Genomic DNA, 16990 nt, shown 5'->3' on the forward strand with positions numbered 1-16990 from the left:
TATATATATATACACACATATAATATAAATATAATACATACAGTATATACATAAATACTATGATATTCCATACATAATACTAAAAGCACACTGGTGTGTGTGTGTGTGCGTGTATGTTATTGAACACATTTACACAAGTGTAACATTTTACAAAACTCATTGCATATAATCCATACGTACAATGAAGACAAAAATATTTAGACTTTCTGGGTGTCAAACATGAGTTGATCATTTTCTGACCTAATACGATGATCTATTACTCTGCCATGACATTTTAAGTGAAACTGACTTAATAGTACATCAACTAAAAATGACCTTGAGACCAAACATCGCAGAAATTGGCTCAGAAAAGTGAAGTCAGTTCTGAGCATCATTTAGTTTATCAATGGCATTCATACATTTTTAACTGTCCAGATACTTTTTCTGGCCACAGTATAGTTTGTTTGTCAACCACTAGCAGCTTGTTTGTGGTCAAATGTTTCAACTTTGCAAACCCACAAACAGGTTATTAACAGGGGAAGTCGTGGCCTAATGGTTAGAGAGTCGGACTGTTATCCCAAAGGTTGCGGGTTCGAGTCTCATACCGGCAGGGATTGTAGGTGGGGGGAGTGAATGTACAGCGCTCTCTACAACCTTCAATACCCCGACTGAGGTGCCCTTGAGCAAGGCACCGAACCCCCAACTGCTCCCCGGGCGCCGCACACCCCCACTGCTCTGGGTGTGTGTTCACGGTGTGTGTGTGTGTTCACTGCTGTGTGTGTGCACTTTGGATGGGTTAAATGCAGAGCACTACTTCCAAGTATGGGTCACATGTCACGTCACATTTAAAAAAATAGTTTTTTTTAATTCTCAGTTTCATACAACACCATGTCTGTAATTACACAAACCACAGTGCTTCACCTGTGTTCCTGTTAAACAGAAAAGCTCCCTCTGATCTGAATGTCCTTTCTTGTTGTCATCTGTGTTTATCTAAACCCGCTGAGGGCTGTTCTATTCTTTGTCACTTCACATCTCGGCCAAATAGCTGGTTATCATCCAAACAGCAGGTCTGAAACAAGCTCTGACAGTCCTTCTCTTCCACACACACGCTCAACACCTGGGAGCAGGCCGTTCCACTTTAATTCTGTTTACAGACTTAGATAATGAAGGTCTGAGAAGTGCTCAAATAGCATAGAGGCCCTTCTTCCCTCTCAGTGCGTCAAAGTCCATTCAAGGTAGGTCAGTGCACTAGATGGCCATCTTTGTAATGCCTTTATTCAGCTATTTTTGGTGCATGAAACACTGGTATCATAAATTTAGCCTCTTTAGCTCATATTAGGGAATGCACATGAGTGCTGAAGTAAACAAACTCAAAATAACCAGCTTTTTTTGACTGAAAGACTGGGGCAAATGAAAAAGGGAAGCTGAAAGATGGAAAAAGAGGAGGTAGAAAAGAATAGAAGAACATTTTTGAGGAAGTACAAGCGGCACAACAAGAACTACAGTGCTCATAAACTCCATTAGCGGATTAGCTGAGCAACTGTCTGGTAAACAAAGACAGATTCAAAATCTTTAATTAAAGAGGATGTGCTTGCTTTGTCGTCTAATGCGGAGTAAACATAATAAAGACGGGCTCCAGTCCTTTTAGTTCGCTCTTCTGTCAATATCCCTTGACAAAGACCATCAAGCCTTTGTGACATTCATTCAGACTGAAGACCAGACAAACCAGCATTTAAGATGTCTGTCTCCAGCTGACACTTTACATGTTGTCACTAAGCAGGCACTTTCAGTACTGGATGCAAAACCTGCAGGTGAATAGTAAAGCTAGTTATTAACAGAAACATTGCTCGACACATGCTGAAGGGATGCAGCTTCGAATCTATTTAGGATAGTCCTGAATATTTTAGAGGCATGAGAGTAAAGAAACCTAATTATTTGGACTATTTTTAATGATAAAATTTCTTGGCAATATTATATTATAGCCCAAAATATAATTTTCTCAAACTTCATAACATTTCTAAAAAAAAAAAACATTGCAAAAACCAGTGATACATTGTGGCCTATAGGGCAATATAGTCAATAAGGAAGCCTCATATAAAATTAATTAAAAACAGTTTTATTCCTTTCCTTTTCATTTTCTCTTTAATCTGACATTTTTAGTTCATTGTTTTTTTTTTACCAGACCTTGATGACATACATTAAAAATCCTGGAAAATTTGTGTAATTTGAGTTATTTAGCTTGTAAATAACAAGTTATTTTGCATTATGCAATGGCACGAATAAGCCCCAGATGTGATTCATGTTTAGTGACAGCCCTGTTCATCAACCTCCTAAAATGGGCAACTGTGAACAGGAAACGTCAACTCAGTGTACGTTCATTTAAAATGTCAAGTTGTAAAACAGAGGTCCTCTTGGTCAGGTTTGGATGGAATGATTTATGGTTTTTCTAACAGTGAAAAGGCAAATGGAGACGCTCTTAGAAACACTGCACGTGTCTTTTTGCTGCTGACTCAGATCCACTGCCTCAGGGAGGAACTGCCAACCAATTATGCCTTCCGTCATATTTCAACACTGAAATGAACTAACTTAACTTGTTCTTATCACAGCAAAGGAAATGACGAAATGATGATCAATATAAAAGCGCACGTCTAAACGAATGTAGGCAGTGATGTTGCAATGAACAGCATTAAAATTCAGACATTACTCTTATTCAGTTCATCATGTCATTGCACTTATATAACTTTCTATCTTCTGTATAACACAAATGAAGATGCTGCGAAAAATGTATCAGTGGTTTTTGTCCATACAATGAAAGTCAACGGAGTAGAAGAAAGAAAGTCATATAGGTTTGATCAACTTGAATTTTTGGGCTCTGCTGAAAAAATGCAGATACAGGGTTCCTAGGAAAGATTATTTGGCATGCAGTGTAATAAGTTAATAATATGTGAGCTGTCCAAAATAGGTACTTTGGTGTATTTTAAGTTACTTTACTTGTACATGCTTTGATTTCATTTGTATGATCAGAAAGCAGCAAATTCTGCATGATTCTATCAAATAAAACATGTGGATGGGTGCATAAAAAAGTGATCTTAAATTTATGAAGTACGTATGGAATCACTGATCTGGCAAGCTGTGCACTTACACTCTACTGCAGAGATTTTTGTTATTCTTGAAAGAAATCCAAGAGTAATGTTTATCAAAGACAGCTGAACCACCATGACTGTAGGATATGACTTTTGACAGAAAAGAGGGACAGATTTAGAAAGAGGCCTCTGAACTTGATGCTGGAGGCTGGTTAACTGCACGTTCACGCGAGAACAGCAGTAAGAAGTGTGTGTTTATGAGAGTTTGAGAGACAGAGAGAAGGGCAAACCTGACACGTGAGAACATGAGTGCGAAAACACAGCTCTATTCGTGGAAACCAGACACACAAAACACACTCCATACTACTTCATGTTTTTAAAGCGCTGAACAATGGCTCTAGAAGGAGAAGAATAAGAATTACACAATTCAGAATTCCTCATTATGGCATCCAGCTTGTTTAAACAAAAACACACATGAGCTGAAAGAATTTAGGGCAAGTTTAAATGCATAAAACGTCACAGATACAGAAACTCCTCAAATGCATGACCTGTATACGTATATAGCCAGTGACCCTGGATGATGTGATGCAATAACTTTACCAACATCTGCAGCCAAAAACTGCAGATCATTCCTGGAACTATTCTGAAACTCAAATAATCCCCCAAAGATGCCGCTTGCCTGTGCTAGTTAAAGTTTAAAATGTCCCAAGCACTCAGCCAATAGAACGCTTGAATTTGCCAATGAGAACAGCCCTTGACACACTGGCTGGTCACAGAGGCAGCTGTTGTTTCCGATTTTCCTCAAATCATAAACAGCTGTTCCAGAAATTTCCTCACAAAAAAGGCATTTGCTAAAAGCCCTTAACCCACCACAGAAAACCCTGGACTAATTTGTCCAACCCATCCAAACAACAACAGAGTTTGTTAAATGAAGCTCAACTGAACAATGAGTTTAAAAGTAGATGCTTACATTTTCTAAAGAAAATTTGAGTGGTGCTTGCTAGAGATGGTTGCTTACTGGCACAATTTTTAAGAACCCCTTCCCAAGTATCTGTGATATTCTGATCCCCATACATGGTTTGGGTCCGGTCTTCAAAACTGATTTATTTGAACAGTTTTCAACCTGTGAGGTGGTATAAAGTCGGATTACCTTTCCTCACACTTCACTTCGTCTTGTCAGTAGGACACTTCAAATGTTTTAAGGTAAAATTAAACAAAACAGTTAAAATGGCAAAAATTGCAGTTCAAATTGCACATATTAAATTTTTATTAGATGTCATTTATGTTCCAGGCAGACATCAAAACTCCTCCCTAACGTGTAAATCTGGGTGAATCTATTTTATAGGAAATTCCACATACCTGTGCCAACAACACAGCTCAAAAGAGAGAGTGTGTGTGTGTGTGTGTGTTCAGGTTCCACACAACTAGTCACTTTCTGATCAGTCACTGTGATCAAGTACAGGACACACCAGCGCCGAAAGTACAGCGCATTTCACCATGTCCTAACTACACTTTATCAGCTTCCAGCCTCAAGTAATTGAAAAATACAGCATTATGTAACAAAATCACAACCAATTAGAAAATAAAGGGTGTTTCATATACAGCTACGATGAGGGCTTTGGACCAATGAAGTTTTACTGTGGGTGGGGCTACTCAAAAACAGAAAACAAAATAATTTGTCACATAGAAATAAGCGGGTCTAACCTGACACAATGATATCATTGCGGAGGGCGCACACTGCATACTCGGACTTAGTGTACTCGGGGTGTTTAGCAAGAGATGTCCACTCTCCCGTCACAGGGTCGTAGCATTCTGTGTACGGCAGATTGAAACCCCCCATTCGCTCACAGCCTCCCACCACCACAATGACCTCAGAGAAACCAGTAGACCTGCAGACAGGGAAAAAATAACAATCTCAGATAAGCATGGGCTTTGAAGTGGTGACATCACCAGAAAGTGGTTAAGCTTCATTCTTTCTAAGGTATAATGAGCTTCCGCTATGATCCATTGGAGAATGAATCCTCTTTCTAGACACTGTCACAAGTAAGAGACCCACATAACATGAGTTTTTTTAGTTCTACAGTAGACAATAAAATGTGTATGTATTTAAACCTACAACAGCATGTGATAAAGTTCTCATTGAGTGTCTGCAGAGCTTGTTTATATGTGTGCAGCACAGAGAAATCTCAGGTCCTGTAGAGTGAAGGAGTGTGCATTTCTAGTTTGTGTTTGGGCTGTATGTGTGCATTTTTAATCACTAAATCATTTTGAAATATGATTTTCAATAAAGACACAGATGTTATGGCTGTCTCTCTGCCAGCAGAGTGGAATGTCTGAAAGCAAGCTCATACATTTTCAACCCCCAATTCAAGATACTGACTCCAAACACAGATAACGCCTCCAGAACACAGATACTGCTTCTAAATACAGATATAGACCCCATATTAGGGTACTGACTCTAAATACAGAAACTCCATATCAAGATACTGCCTCTAAGTACTGATTAAACCTCCCTAAATCTGACTCCTACAAAGATACCACCCTAAAAATACTTCCTCCAAAAACAGTTTCCCTAAATAAATACTGCCTCCAGAACAAGACATGCTGCCACTAAACAAAGACATGTTTTCTAATTCTGAGCCTTTTTTAAAATGGATACTTTCTATAAACAGAAGTACTTAATGATACCAGACGAGTGAGTGTGTAGAAATGGACTATATTTGTTCTGAAGAAAACGTGAGTGGTGCCTGCCCATGCAAAAGTCACTGCCACAATGCCAGGATGTTGTTATGTGGTTGCTAAAGTGTTTTGAGTGGTTGTTAGTGTTGTAGGTGATATTCTGGTAGAGATATGGCATCCCTCCCGCAATGCAATTATTATTATTTTTTTACTGCCCGGTAATCATAAATCTGACAGCTTTAGCTGCACAATTTGAGCTACCATTCGCATAAGAGCAAAAACAAAATGGAGATGATTTATGCGCTTAAGTTACTAAGGTTTAAGCCCAAGTTATACATTTCTTGTTAACAAATTGAGGAGTAACAATGCCCCATGTCTCATCCTCAAAAGTTCAACAGAGTCCATTGAAAACCTGTTTTCAGTTTGTGCAGTTTCACTTTCTCTGTGAATTACATGTAATTTTAGTCCCACACAGGAAGAAGAAATTATTTGTTTTTTTAAGAGAAAATCATCTTATCGGCCAATTTCCGGTCAAAAATGTTTGCGTACCTGCGGGGTCTGGTTCGTGGCGACATCATCTCGTTGCCAAGTACGTGATAGCGACGTGCTTCGTGCAGCAGCTGGTAACATTCTGGAGCATTCTGGATCAATTTATCACCTTCCACCTGCAAAATATTATCACATTCGTAATGCTTGACCTTAATCTGGCTCCCTTATATCTGCCGTCCTGTAGAGTCTTGTGAAGATCTTGTTTAAATAATCTCGTTGCATTACGACAATAAGGAAAGAGCTTTGACTTGGCAAACATCAACACACCTGCCGATAGTTTTCAGGTGAACCCCGAGATCTTGATTAACTGGTTCAAAGAGTGTTTGATTATCATTGGAGCGAAATGCTGCACTCCATCTGTACTCGCAAGTCGGAAATTACGAAGTTCACTGTAGAAACTTTTCACTGGAACGCCCCCTCAAGTCGGAGTTCTGACTTATATACTGTTTATTAACATTTCTGTTAGTCTCAGTAAACTCAGTGGTGCACACAGTACCATCCATGATACCTATGCATTATCTTTTTAAAATATTGCTTTTTAGTGTGTTTTTATCAACAGGTATTGAAGTTTGTTTTCCAACTTGGGTACTGGAACGTGGTCAACTCGGATGTGCATCATTCTTAGCTCTGGCGTCCAACTTCCAAGGTAAATGGAATGCAGCAACACTCTACAACTAGCCAAAGGCCTTATCTGATTCTGTAACTTTAGGACCAAGCCATACCCAAGGTAGAGTTTATTTTCACTTGAGGACACTTTAAGAAACAAACCAAGGCTGATTTTATGATTCTTTGATCTCTATAGAGTGCTGCAGGGATGATGTTTCTTGTGTTCATTTGTGAAGATTATCATGATGAACAAGACATTTATGAACTTTTACATCAACTTCTAAACTTTTGAAAGTCATAAACTTTTGTTGGTCACAGAATTTATTTTCTGCAATAATTCAACAGCCAATGGGAAAAAAATCCCCCTTTCAAGGAACAAAGGGTGATGCTAACATTTGGTTTGGCCTACAAAAATATGTCATCTCTGCAGCACTCTGTAAAGATCTCAGCAGTGCATTTCTGGATTCGTTGAACTAATAAAGAGCTTCTCCACCTGTTCAAATGAATTTGAATGTACCACTCACCGTCTGTACAAAATAGTTTGGGTGCAGGAGAGGCAGTCGGACATGTTGTAGTAGATCTTTCAGCATGGGTTTGCGGTACTCCACGCCATGGTAGACCCAACGCATCACTGCCTCAAACACCACCTCTTCCCTGCCAATGGACAGCTCATCGCTGGCTAAGTATTCCTGCAGTTCATCCTTGTGAAGGTCTAGAAACTCCTCATGCTGAGCAACTTCTGGAAAATTCAACAAGGCGAAAGCACGGCAGCGACTGGCCAGCTGTTTGAGAGAGTGGGCGTCTGCGAAACGCTGGATCCCAAGGCAGTTGCAGGGGTCCAGCTGCTCTTCCAGGAATTTTGCACAAGCATCCCGCAGTGTGGTGATCTGGAAGAGGCTGGAGGTCTCGAAGAGGAACTGGACGTTGTTGGTGGTGATGCAGGCACGACCGGTGTAAACATACTGCAGGAACGTGTCCATAGCATCAGCCTGGATGCCGTTGATCTCCACAAGCATCTCACGGCTCTCTCTGTGGTCGTTGCAGAACATGGCACGGAAGTAACTGCTGCAGGCCGACAGCACGGCACGGTGACATGGGAATTCGCGACCCTGGACGCTTATGATCACGTCCGTGAAGAGGCGGCTGTCGCGGAACTCGTTGAAGACCTGAAGGACACTCTCAGAGTGAGAGGAACCAGAAGAGAAGTTGTACACGTCGTTCAGGGTCTTAGACTCCATCTCAAAGACTTTACGCTTGATTGCCGGTGATTCTGGCACACCACCAGAGTTCTCATGATTCAGACGGCGACCCAGAATGAGCACCATGATTGTATCTGATGAGAGCCCTTCACCAATAAACAATCACTATCAATGGTTGCAGGAAAAGGATTGGTGACCATCAACACCTGTAGAAGAACAGCATTTACAATAAACAAACACTACATTAGTGGTATTCATTTCTGGAGGTCCACCTTCTTGAGATTAACATTACTATCTATGCTGCAACACACCAGTCTGTAATTTTCAGGTAAACCCAAAGACCTGTTTAAGATGTGTTTCAAGAGAACTAAATTGTGAAGGAAATATTGACCTTGTGGCATTTCATAAAGAATGTGGCCAGGCTCACACTTTTTTTCAAGGAGGCATTTTGACCCAGACGTGGAGGCTAAAGGTCAAGTTCATGCTCAAGAGCATCTCAATAGTAACAAGTATTTTGCAAATCTAGCATTATTTGCTAATATATCTTTATTAGATTATTGAGCAGGGATTTTAAGGGATAACAATAGCCAAAAACAATACTTAAATAGTATTTTGACCATTACATTAAATTTATGTACCCCATCTGAGTGGCCTAGTTGAAAATCAGTAGAAAAGTAAAGTCATTTCAGAGGTAAAAAGTTAATATATTTTAATGAAAAACTGAAAACCATCCATTTTGATTTGTTACCAAAAGCAAATCATTAAATAATATACACATTAAATGTACAATTATTATTCATTATATTAAGGAAAATGTGAACTTAAGTGTTATTTTAATTGTATTATGAGTGTTACAGCCTACCAAGGGTCATGATAATCAAAATCAAAAAAGCAAAAAATACAAAATACAAGGTTGAAAAGCAAATTATTGCACAATCATCACAGAAAACAAAGGCACTGAGTTCATAAATATCTGAGAAGGTTACTAGAGCACACTGAAATATGTCAAGACATGTGACTGGTAAAAAAAAAAAAAGATAGAAAAAAGTCTATTCCTCAAGGCAATAGTGCACTGATATAAAAGGAACACTGATTATTTGTGGCTGAGAGATAAAGTGAGTGAGTGAGCGAGAAAGAGGGAGAGTTTGCGCAGTCTTTTTTTTTTTTTAAGTCACTCAGGTTTGTTTTGTTGTGGAAGTAGAAATAAAAGAACATGGATGGTTGCTCAATATTTCCTCCACAGCTGAAACGGGTTTACAGCAAAACATGCCACACGCGGACTGAAATGATGACATCATATAAATGAGATGAATTATGTGTGATTTCTACTCCATAAAAGGCTTTAAACCACAGAGAAAGAATCCCTAAGTGTTTAGAGAGACCATCTTTCTAACCAGCCTGCAGAAAAATCCAGTTTAAGATGACAATTGGTTTTTAGCTGGTCTAAAAAGTCATTAGTTGTTAGAGGCTGGGTGAAACCTAGTCCAGACATTATGTTTCAATAACCATCCCAGCTGTTTTGTTGCAGGTTCAAGGTGATCTACTATAGTCTACCAGAGATTTACAGCAGTTGCAGTTTCTGAATAAACATTCAGTCTCAAAACTTAGAGATGATCTCAATACCACATGCAGAAAATTAAAAGAAATGTTATGAATATATATATGGATATGACCTCCTATATAGGAGGACATTCATTACATTAAACTTCTGGAAAGTTCAAGATTCCAGTAAGGGAATGCATTAGTAATAAGTAATAAGTAGTAATGGACGATTTGATTTGAAAACCGGACGATTTCATCAGAGATGGCGGAGAGAATAGTGACTCGCGTCCAGATGGCAGTAAATTATGCTTTTCAGCGTGTATTTGGCATAAAGGCACAAGTGTTTTATAATGAATGCCGGCTGAAGGTGTTTTAGATTACACACCGGTCAGTGGTTTAGTTATTGTGAATGGATCCGTATAGTAGCATGAAAGTCAGGTTAAGGCAGCAGGTTTAGTGGTCTTTTGGCGTTTCCCTGTGGTCCTGTTTGGTATTGCAGCTTAACTGGTGCTTATTTATATTATATTTGTACAGTATATGTATATATATATATATATACACACACACACACACACACACACACACACACACACACACACACACATTTGGAATTATGAACATTTATTTTTTATAGGTACTTCTTTTTTTCCACTTCAAGCACTGTATTATATACGCGCGCACACACACACACACACACCATGTATATATGCAAATATGTATATGTATATTATATACATTATATATACACATCATTTAGATATAAGCACATATTTAGATATATACATTTAGACATACAAAAAGTGCCATAAACAAACATGGCAATTTCATTGGAGTGCTAATTCTTAATCAATCGTATCGCAATCATTGAAATTGCTCATATAAGAGTTCAGCATTATTTTTCTCACCTTATCCAAAGGAGACCAACTTTCTGCCAGACATCAAATTTAATAGTAAGGGTTAAAGATCCTTAAAAGTAAATACAAACAAACAAATCCGGTTATTTCTAAAAAAAATATATATATAGAGAGAGAGAGAGAGAGAGAGAGAGAGATCCATAAGCGTGAGCACTTGTGCTGTCACTGTTAAGTTCTCTTTGTTACCGTCCTTCTCATAGTCGCTCTCTGCGTGTTCTGGCACAAAGAATGCACACACAGGCTTTGAACTTCTGTTTATGTCAGCTGTTCAAGGGAAATATGTTCATGGGAAATGTAGTTCTGCCGCCGTTTGATCAGTCCTTCAAACCAGCAAAAAAGAACATCATATCCCAGAATTCAGTGCGGGAGAATTTCCATGTGGCTGTCGTTGTTTGCAAACAAAACCCCGATTATGAACGAAGACAGTTTGTGTCGTATTGTTGTCACGGCCAACTTTAAAAGCCTTTTCAACGGTCCCAAAGCCAATAGTGTTGCTTGACGTTAAATGGTTATGTTATTTTGTTAATGAAGAACAATGAATTTAGATTAGAATGCATTGCTAGTTTTACATGTACAACGTGTTTTGTACAGTTCAATAAAATGGTGGTGTTGACACTGCTTCCCTTTCCTTATGTAACTGTAAAAAGACGCCTTGATAAAAAAAAAAAAAACAGGTAGTTCTCCGGACAGATTGAGAGACGGAAAAAAACGTGACGCGTAACTAGAAACTTGATCTCCCTTGTGTAATCAGAAGCATACATAGTTAAAGTATTATTTGTAAATTATAAAATGTTAATTAATTACAGTATATTTAGTAAAAACTATTTGATTTAGTATAATATTATAATTTACAAAAACTCGCCAGCATAAAACTACTAGACGAAATCATCCTTACTAAAAGGCGCCAATAGCGCTATCTTGTGGTTATTTTAACTAATCCTACCGGTGTTTCGCGCGCATTTTTTTTTTAAATTTCAATTACACATATTATAATAATAGCGAATAATAGCTATTTCTGGATCAGGGTTCCATTAGAAAATTTATATATGAATCGAATTTGCAGCAGCAGTGACATTTGTAAACTTTTAATCAGACGAACACATGACAGGAGAGGGAGCACAATGAGGGAGCAAGTTACTTATCTGGCAAGTTTTATTCTTTTTTTTTTTTACAGGAATCTTTCAAATAACGCAAATGTGTATAATACTCATTTTAACATACAGGTGCTCGGTTTATCACGAAATGACAAGAGTTTACATAGATTCGTTTCAGTCAAAATACAATAGTTGCTACAGTATTGTTTCTACGATCAAATAAAGGCCTAGTAACCTGGTTTAAGCCACCGATGTAATCAACAAATAAAACATAACGAGAGATTATCACATCCTCTTACAACATTTGTAAAGCTTCATAGTTATTTCAGATAGGGTTTACAGTAGTAAATCTTATGTATATTTATAACGGTGCTTCTGACTGAAGAAGTATCTGGGAAGGCTGACTTATTGTAGTATTATTGATAGGCTAGAAATAGAGTTTTTAGTACGTTAACCAAAATACATAGTGAATACCCAATATCATATTAAACACAATAAACGCCATCATTACCACAACTGCTGAATGTATATTTTTGATTATTCTCACATATTTTTGTGACGTCATATTATTACTTACAAAACCCCATTTGAGCATCAAATTACAGACAGCTAATTTTATGTTTTAACTGGTTGGTAAAAAGTTCAGCAACACCTTTTTGAAAGTCTTTTTCACAAGTTCAAATAAGCATATTTATATCACAGGTGTGATAGTAGTTGGCCTATTCAGATGAAAGAACTGGAACAGCAAGTTGCACAGTTCTCTATAGCGGAGCCCATACAGGTATGGGGCTAAGGTTTTGGGCAGGATGAGTAAGACGTTACACACCACCAGGGACATCCACAGGCTTGCTTTGGGGTCCATAGTCTCACTGTTGTGGCAAAGCATCAGCTCGATCATCAAAACTAGCAGGGGACAGAAAGCCAGGAACAGGTGCAGATAATGGATGAGAAATGTTCCTCTAGCACGAGACGAGGTCTCACCCTTCCACACGCCCGAACTACGGGTACAAAAGTAGAGGATGAGGTAACCAGACAACACTAGAAGGAGGATGAAAATGATACCTGTGACCGTCAGCAGCATGGAGACATGGAGTGGGCGAAAGTGGCTTACGGTCAAAACCATCAGCAAAGGAAGGGAGCAGAGGTGGAGGGTGCAGGGGGCCGTACTATGGTACCACAAAAACATGCCAACAGCTGCTGCAGGAAGAAAGACAGAGATGACCCAGATGGCGACAATTGCTCCGTAGGTCCGTGACACAGGCCACAGTGCCAGGTAGCGAAAGGGGGCTAACACTGCAAAGCAGGTATCCAGTACCATTGCTGTAATGCTTAGTACCCCAGAGCTGTATAAAACCGCAGAGAGGAAGAGCAGCACAGCACACGGCCACTCCGTCATCAACACACCGGCTAAATTGATGCAGGCACTCAGGATGTTCATGCAAACAAAGAGCAGGTCACTGAAGAGAACATTGGCCAGGAGGAGGTAACGCGTCTGCTGCCGCAGGTCAACTCGGGACAGGATGCGTACTAGAAGAACCGGGGTGATCAGCAGAATGGCCAGGAAGGCCAAAATGGGGCACAGCTGAAGCACCTTCATGTGGCAGGGAGGGATGAATCCATGCCACTCGTGCGCGAACATCTCCGCTGGGCTTTCAGAGGAGTTAGAGAACTTAGAAGAACGTATGTGAAGCTCAGCTCGACCCGACTTGTTGTACCAATTGCCAAACGAACAAAGCAGAGATAAAAAAAGGTCTTCTGCAGCTAGGTAGAAACGCTCCGACTTTCCCTCCATTAGAGTTTCCATCTCTTGGCATGTGTTTGTGCGTCCAATCCAGGGCTGAAGGTAAATGTGTCTCTCCTTCCCCCTTCCTGCAGACTGTGGTAAGTGATTTATGGGACAGATGTGGATTTGTCACAGGCACACTTGTAAATGGTTTCCATGGAGGAGGAGAAATGGGTAAATATCACTTCACAGCTAAATGGATCAGAATGACACTCAGGGATTTTGCACCTAGGCATAAATATTGATATGTCTTCCTAGAATCAGAAGTATTGCTTAACATTTACACTGTTATTTTTGGACTGATTGATTGTTTAACTTAGAGGACTAAGTGCCACACAGGTTAAACACTGAACGCTTATAGGAAATTGGAGAAAGACACAATCGTGTAAAAATCCTGAAATGTACATTTATTTATCTTGCCAAGAGAACAAAACCGCATTATCGACCACTGCTTTGCACACAAGAGTTTGAATCAATATTGTGGGCATGCATAACAACATATGAAGAGTTAATTTGCAAAACCCGATAAACGCCAAAAAAAAAAAAAGAAGAGCTAATTGCCATGCATTATTCTCCACATATAGCGCGATCAAAAAAGCCGGTTTTGTCCACTTTGAAGGCATCGCAAGTTCACGTTTTACTGCAGAAGCCGACAAGCGCCCTTGTTGTTTTTGAACAGAAGCCGATAAGTCCATTTGAGCGAATCAGCGCGCTGTATTCATGTCAGGTGACAAGGCTACTTTCACTTTGAAAAGACGTGCTAGCTGAGAGGAGTTTCGTCAAAGCTGACTAAAAGTGATCGAGGATGGGTCATTTCGATGAACTTGATGAACCTGTGATATCTTCTTTTCGGGGCGAAAAGGAAAATAAAAGCTTGTCGGGCATCTACATCTGAGGAGATTACAAAGTTTAAACTAGTGTTTTTTTAAAACTATAAAACACGAAATGTGCAGTTATCTGCTTTTGCTATAAAACTAAATTTTCATATGTAAAAAAAAATGTGAATTACCTGTATTTGTTTAAGTTACTATTACTTAATCAAAACAAACCAACTGCAGTTTGATTGATATTACTTGGAATACGCAATAAAAAGTGATTTCTGGAAAAAAATAAATAAATGGAGTTATCGGTTTTTGCAAATGAACTCTTCATATATCCTCCTGAAAACCAGAAATAAAAAGCTTTGTGAATTTAGTATTTTTTCATGTCATTACATTGTTTAGAGCATAAGAAAAAAATGATAAAATAACATTATTGAAAAATTATATTTTATTTTTATGTTATGCTATGTCCTCTGTAGACAAAATTTTCTAAAAATAAAATGACAAGAGTAGACATGAAAAGGCAAAAACTCCATAGCTGGGTCTCAGGAGGATATAGCTGGGTAAATCTCACAATGAAAGAAAAAGAAAGAATATAAAAAATATATTTTGCATGAATAAAATTAAGCCCAATTTATGAACTACTGTTATTATTATTATTTGTAATTAAGTCTTAGTGACATTTCTTTGCGAGATTCACCCAGTTGCACTTTATGTAGTTATGTTATGATAAATAACAGCACATATCACTCAGTTTTTAGTTTAAATATGAAAATATAAAAAAGTTCAAAACATTCTTTATATACATTCATGTTAAAATGCTTTAATAGAATGTACTAAAATTAATACTAAAATATAAAAAGTTTCTTTTGAGATCTCTTTCTGGCTCAGGTGTCTTTTAAATTCCCTCTTCTGCAAATGAATCCTCCAACGACAGAGCAACCAGATACAGTTATTTTGCAGGCTTGCTCTGCTTCAAGTCCAGTTCTAGGCTGCACTCCTCTGACTTTGGTGTCGCTTCTTCCAAAACAGCTGCTGGACAGTCTCGTAAATCTCATGATAGCGCAGGATGTACAGGTAAGGAGTGCAACAGCGTGGCAACAACATCAACACGCACATGTTCACCAAGTTAATCCACACTCCCACAACATCTACGCTTTCTTCCTTTAAAAGAGCCAGCTCCACGGCAAAGACCAACGCGGGTACAAAATACATCATGAGCAACAGAGTGTGTGCCAGAAGTGTCATACGCGCCCGGGAGTACCGACTACGCCATATCCCAGAAGTTTTAGTGATGATGTAGAGATGGATATAACAGTACACAATGAGAACAGTGCAGAGGCTGATGGCAATGATGAAGTACAAATGAACGCCAACCTTCATCTTGTGTTCCAACGAGTGCAGTGCAATCAACATCAAACACACTGGACGCCTCTGCTTGTCACTGCCCATCACCACCTCAAACATCACTAGCAAAGAGACGGGACACACTGCGGCCATTACCCACAAGCTCATGATTATCTTCCTGGCCCGAGATGGTGGGAGAATCTCTTTGTAACGTAACGGCCAACGTACTGCCACATATGTGTCGACGACCATCAATGTGATAGTGAGCACAGACGTGCTGTATGTCATTACCATGCTCACCATCATAAACTCGCACAACGAGTGGGGCATGTGCAGGCCCATGGAGTTGCAGGAGACCATCGCAAGATTTAATGCGAGGAAGAACATATCGGCGAAGAGCATGTTAGCAAGAAGTAGGTAGCGGGTCTCTTGACGTAGCGTAGGAAAACACAGTATGCAGAGGGACAGGACGGGGTTGACCAGCAGTGTGACAGAGGTCAGCAGAGCCGTAGGGATGAGGAACAGATCCATGTGTCTGCTCTCTGCTTTGTTGTACCAATCCACCGAGATGTTAACAATGAAAGACTGAGTCATATTTGGAGTTTAGCACCACACTACTGAGAGAAAGCTTTGGGCTGAAGAACAACAGCTCCTCTGTTTACTGAAACGGCTTCTCTACCTACAGAAAAGAGAAGAAGCATAAGTACAGACGTATACACAATATGATCTGTAAACTTTGGATGAGGCTTTAAAAAAACACAATTAAACATCAAACACATTCATTTTGCACTACACAGTTTTTTGTCCAATGAAATGCTCTATAGAATTAGAATGTCCTTCCTTCTAATATAACTGGCAACTGACATGATAGCTTTTTAAAAAAATTTTTTTTATAAAGGAACTGTCAATAAAAGTCAACAGAGTAAGAACAATTTCTTGGCGACTTTTCATTTTAGGTGAACTATCCCTTTAAATTGTTATAATGACCTGAACAAATCTTTACAGATTACAATTTCTCCAAAAATAATGACTGATAAATGTTACACAAATAAATGATACCATCATTCCTTTTTACTTTTTTTTTTTAAACCATCAAACATTCACAAAGAATTTCCCCTCCCAATACACAATTTGACTAAAAACAGTCATTTTTTGTAAATCATTTTAACCCCCGAAAAGAGAATAAAAGCAAATAGACTACACACTGTCCCTATAGTTATAATGGAAAGTTAATGTTACCAATAATACTACATAAAAAAGAAAAGAAAGAAATATCAATAGTTGTTAAGAAGTATGAAAATATGTCCGCACATTTTCAAGAAAGCATTCCGTCACAAATCCAAGGGTTAATAGTGATGAATATGATATAAAAAATACTTTTGAGGGAAACTGAA

At 38.8% G+C, this 16990-nt stretch overlaps 3 protein-coding genes across 3 annotated transcripts in view; all 3 read right to left on the reverse strand.

Annotated features, from left to right (window-relative positions):
- LOC107600063 (kelch-like protein 24) overlaps window positions 1-10763 on the reverse strand; it is a 19312-nt gene extending 8549 nt beyond the window's left edge. The window contains exons 1-4 of the mRNA XM_016291835.1: window positions 10543-10763; window positions 7421-8301; window positions 6291-6406; window positions 4767-4951 (exon numbers count right to left, since the gene is read on the reverse strand). Of these exons, the coding sequence (XP_016147321.1) occupies window positions 4767-4951; window positions 6291-6406; window positions 7421-8221 (1102 nt within the window). The 5' untranslated portion in view covers window positions 8222-8301; window positions 10543-10763. The remainder of the gene's footprint in view (window positions 1-4766; window positions 4952-6290; window positions 6407-7420; window positions 8302-10542) is intronic.
- A 1573-nt stretch (window positions 10764-12336) lies between these two features.
- LOC107600069 (probable G-protein coupled receptor 148) lies at window positions 12337-13449 on the reverse strand. Its single transcript, XM_016291844.1, has one exon. It carries the CDS (start codon window positions 13447-13449, stop codon window positions 12337-12339), a length of 1113 nt encoding a protein of 370 aa, XP_016147330.1.
- Window positions 13450-15236: 1787 nt separating this feature from the next.
- LOC107600105 (probable G-protein coupled receptor 148) lies at window positions 15237-16190 on the reverse strand. The gene has a single exon (XM_016291896.1). It carries the CDS (start codon window positions 16188-16190, stop codon window positions 15237-15239), a length of 954 nt encoding a protein of 317 aa, XP_016147382.1.
- Window positions 16191-16990: the final 800 nt, after the last annotated feature.

The sequence above is a fragment of the Sinocyclocheilus grahami genome, unplaced genomic scaffold (assembly GCF_001515645.1).
Source record: "Sinocyclocheilus grahami isolate Dianchi unplaced genomic scaffold, SAMN03320097.WGS_v1.1 scaffold277.1, whole genome shotgun sequence".
In the NCBI taxonomy this organism is placed as follows: Eukaryota; Metazoa; Chordata; class Actinopteri; order Cypriniformes; family Cyprinidae; genus Sinocyclocheilus; species Sinocyclocheilus grahami.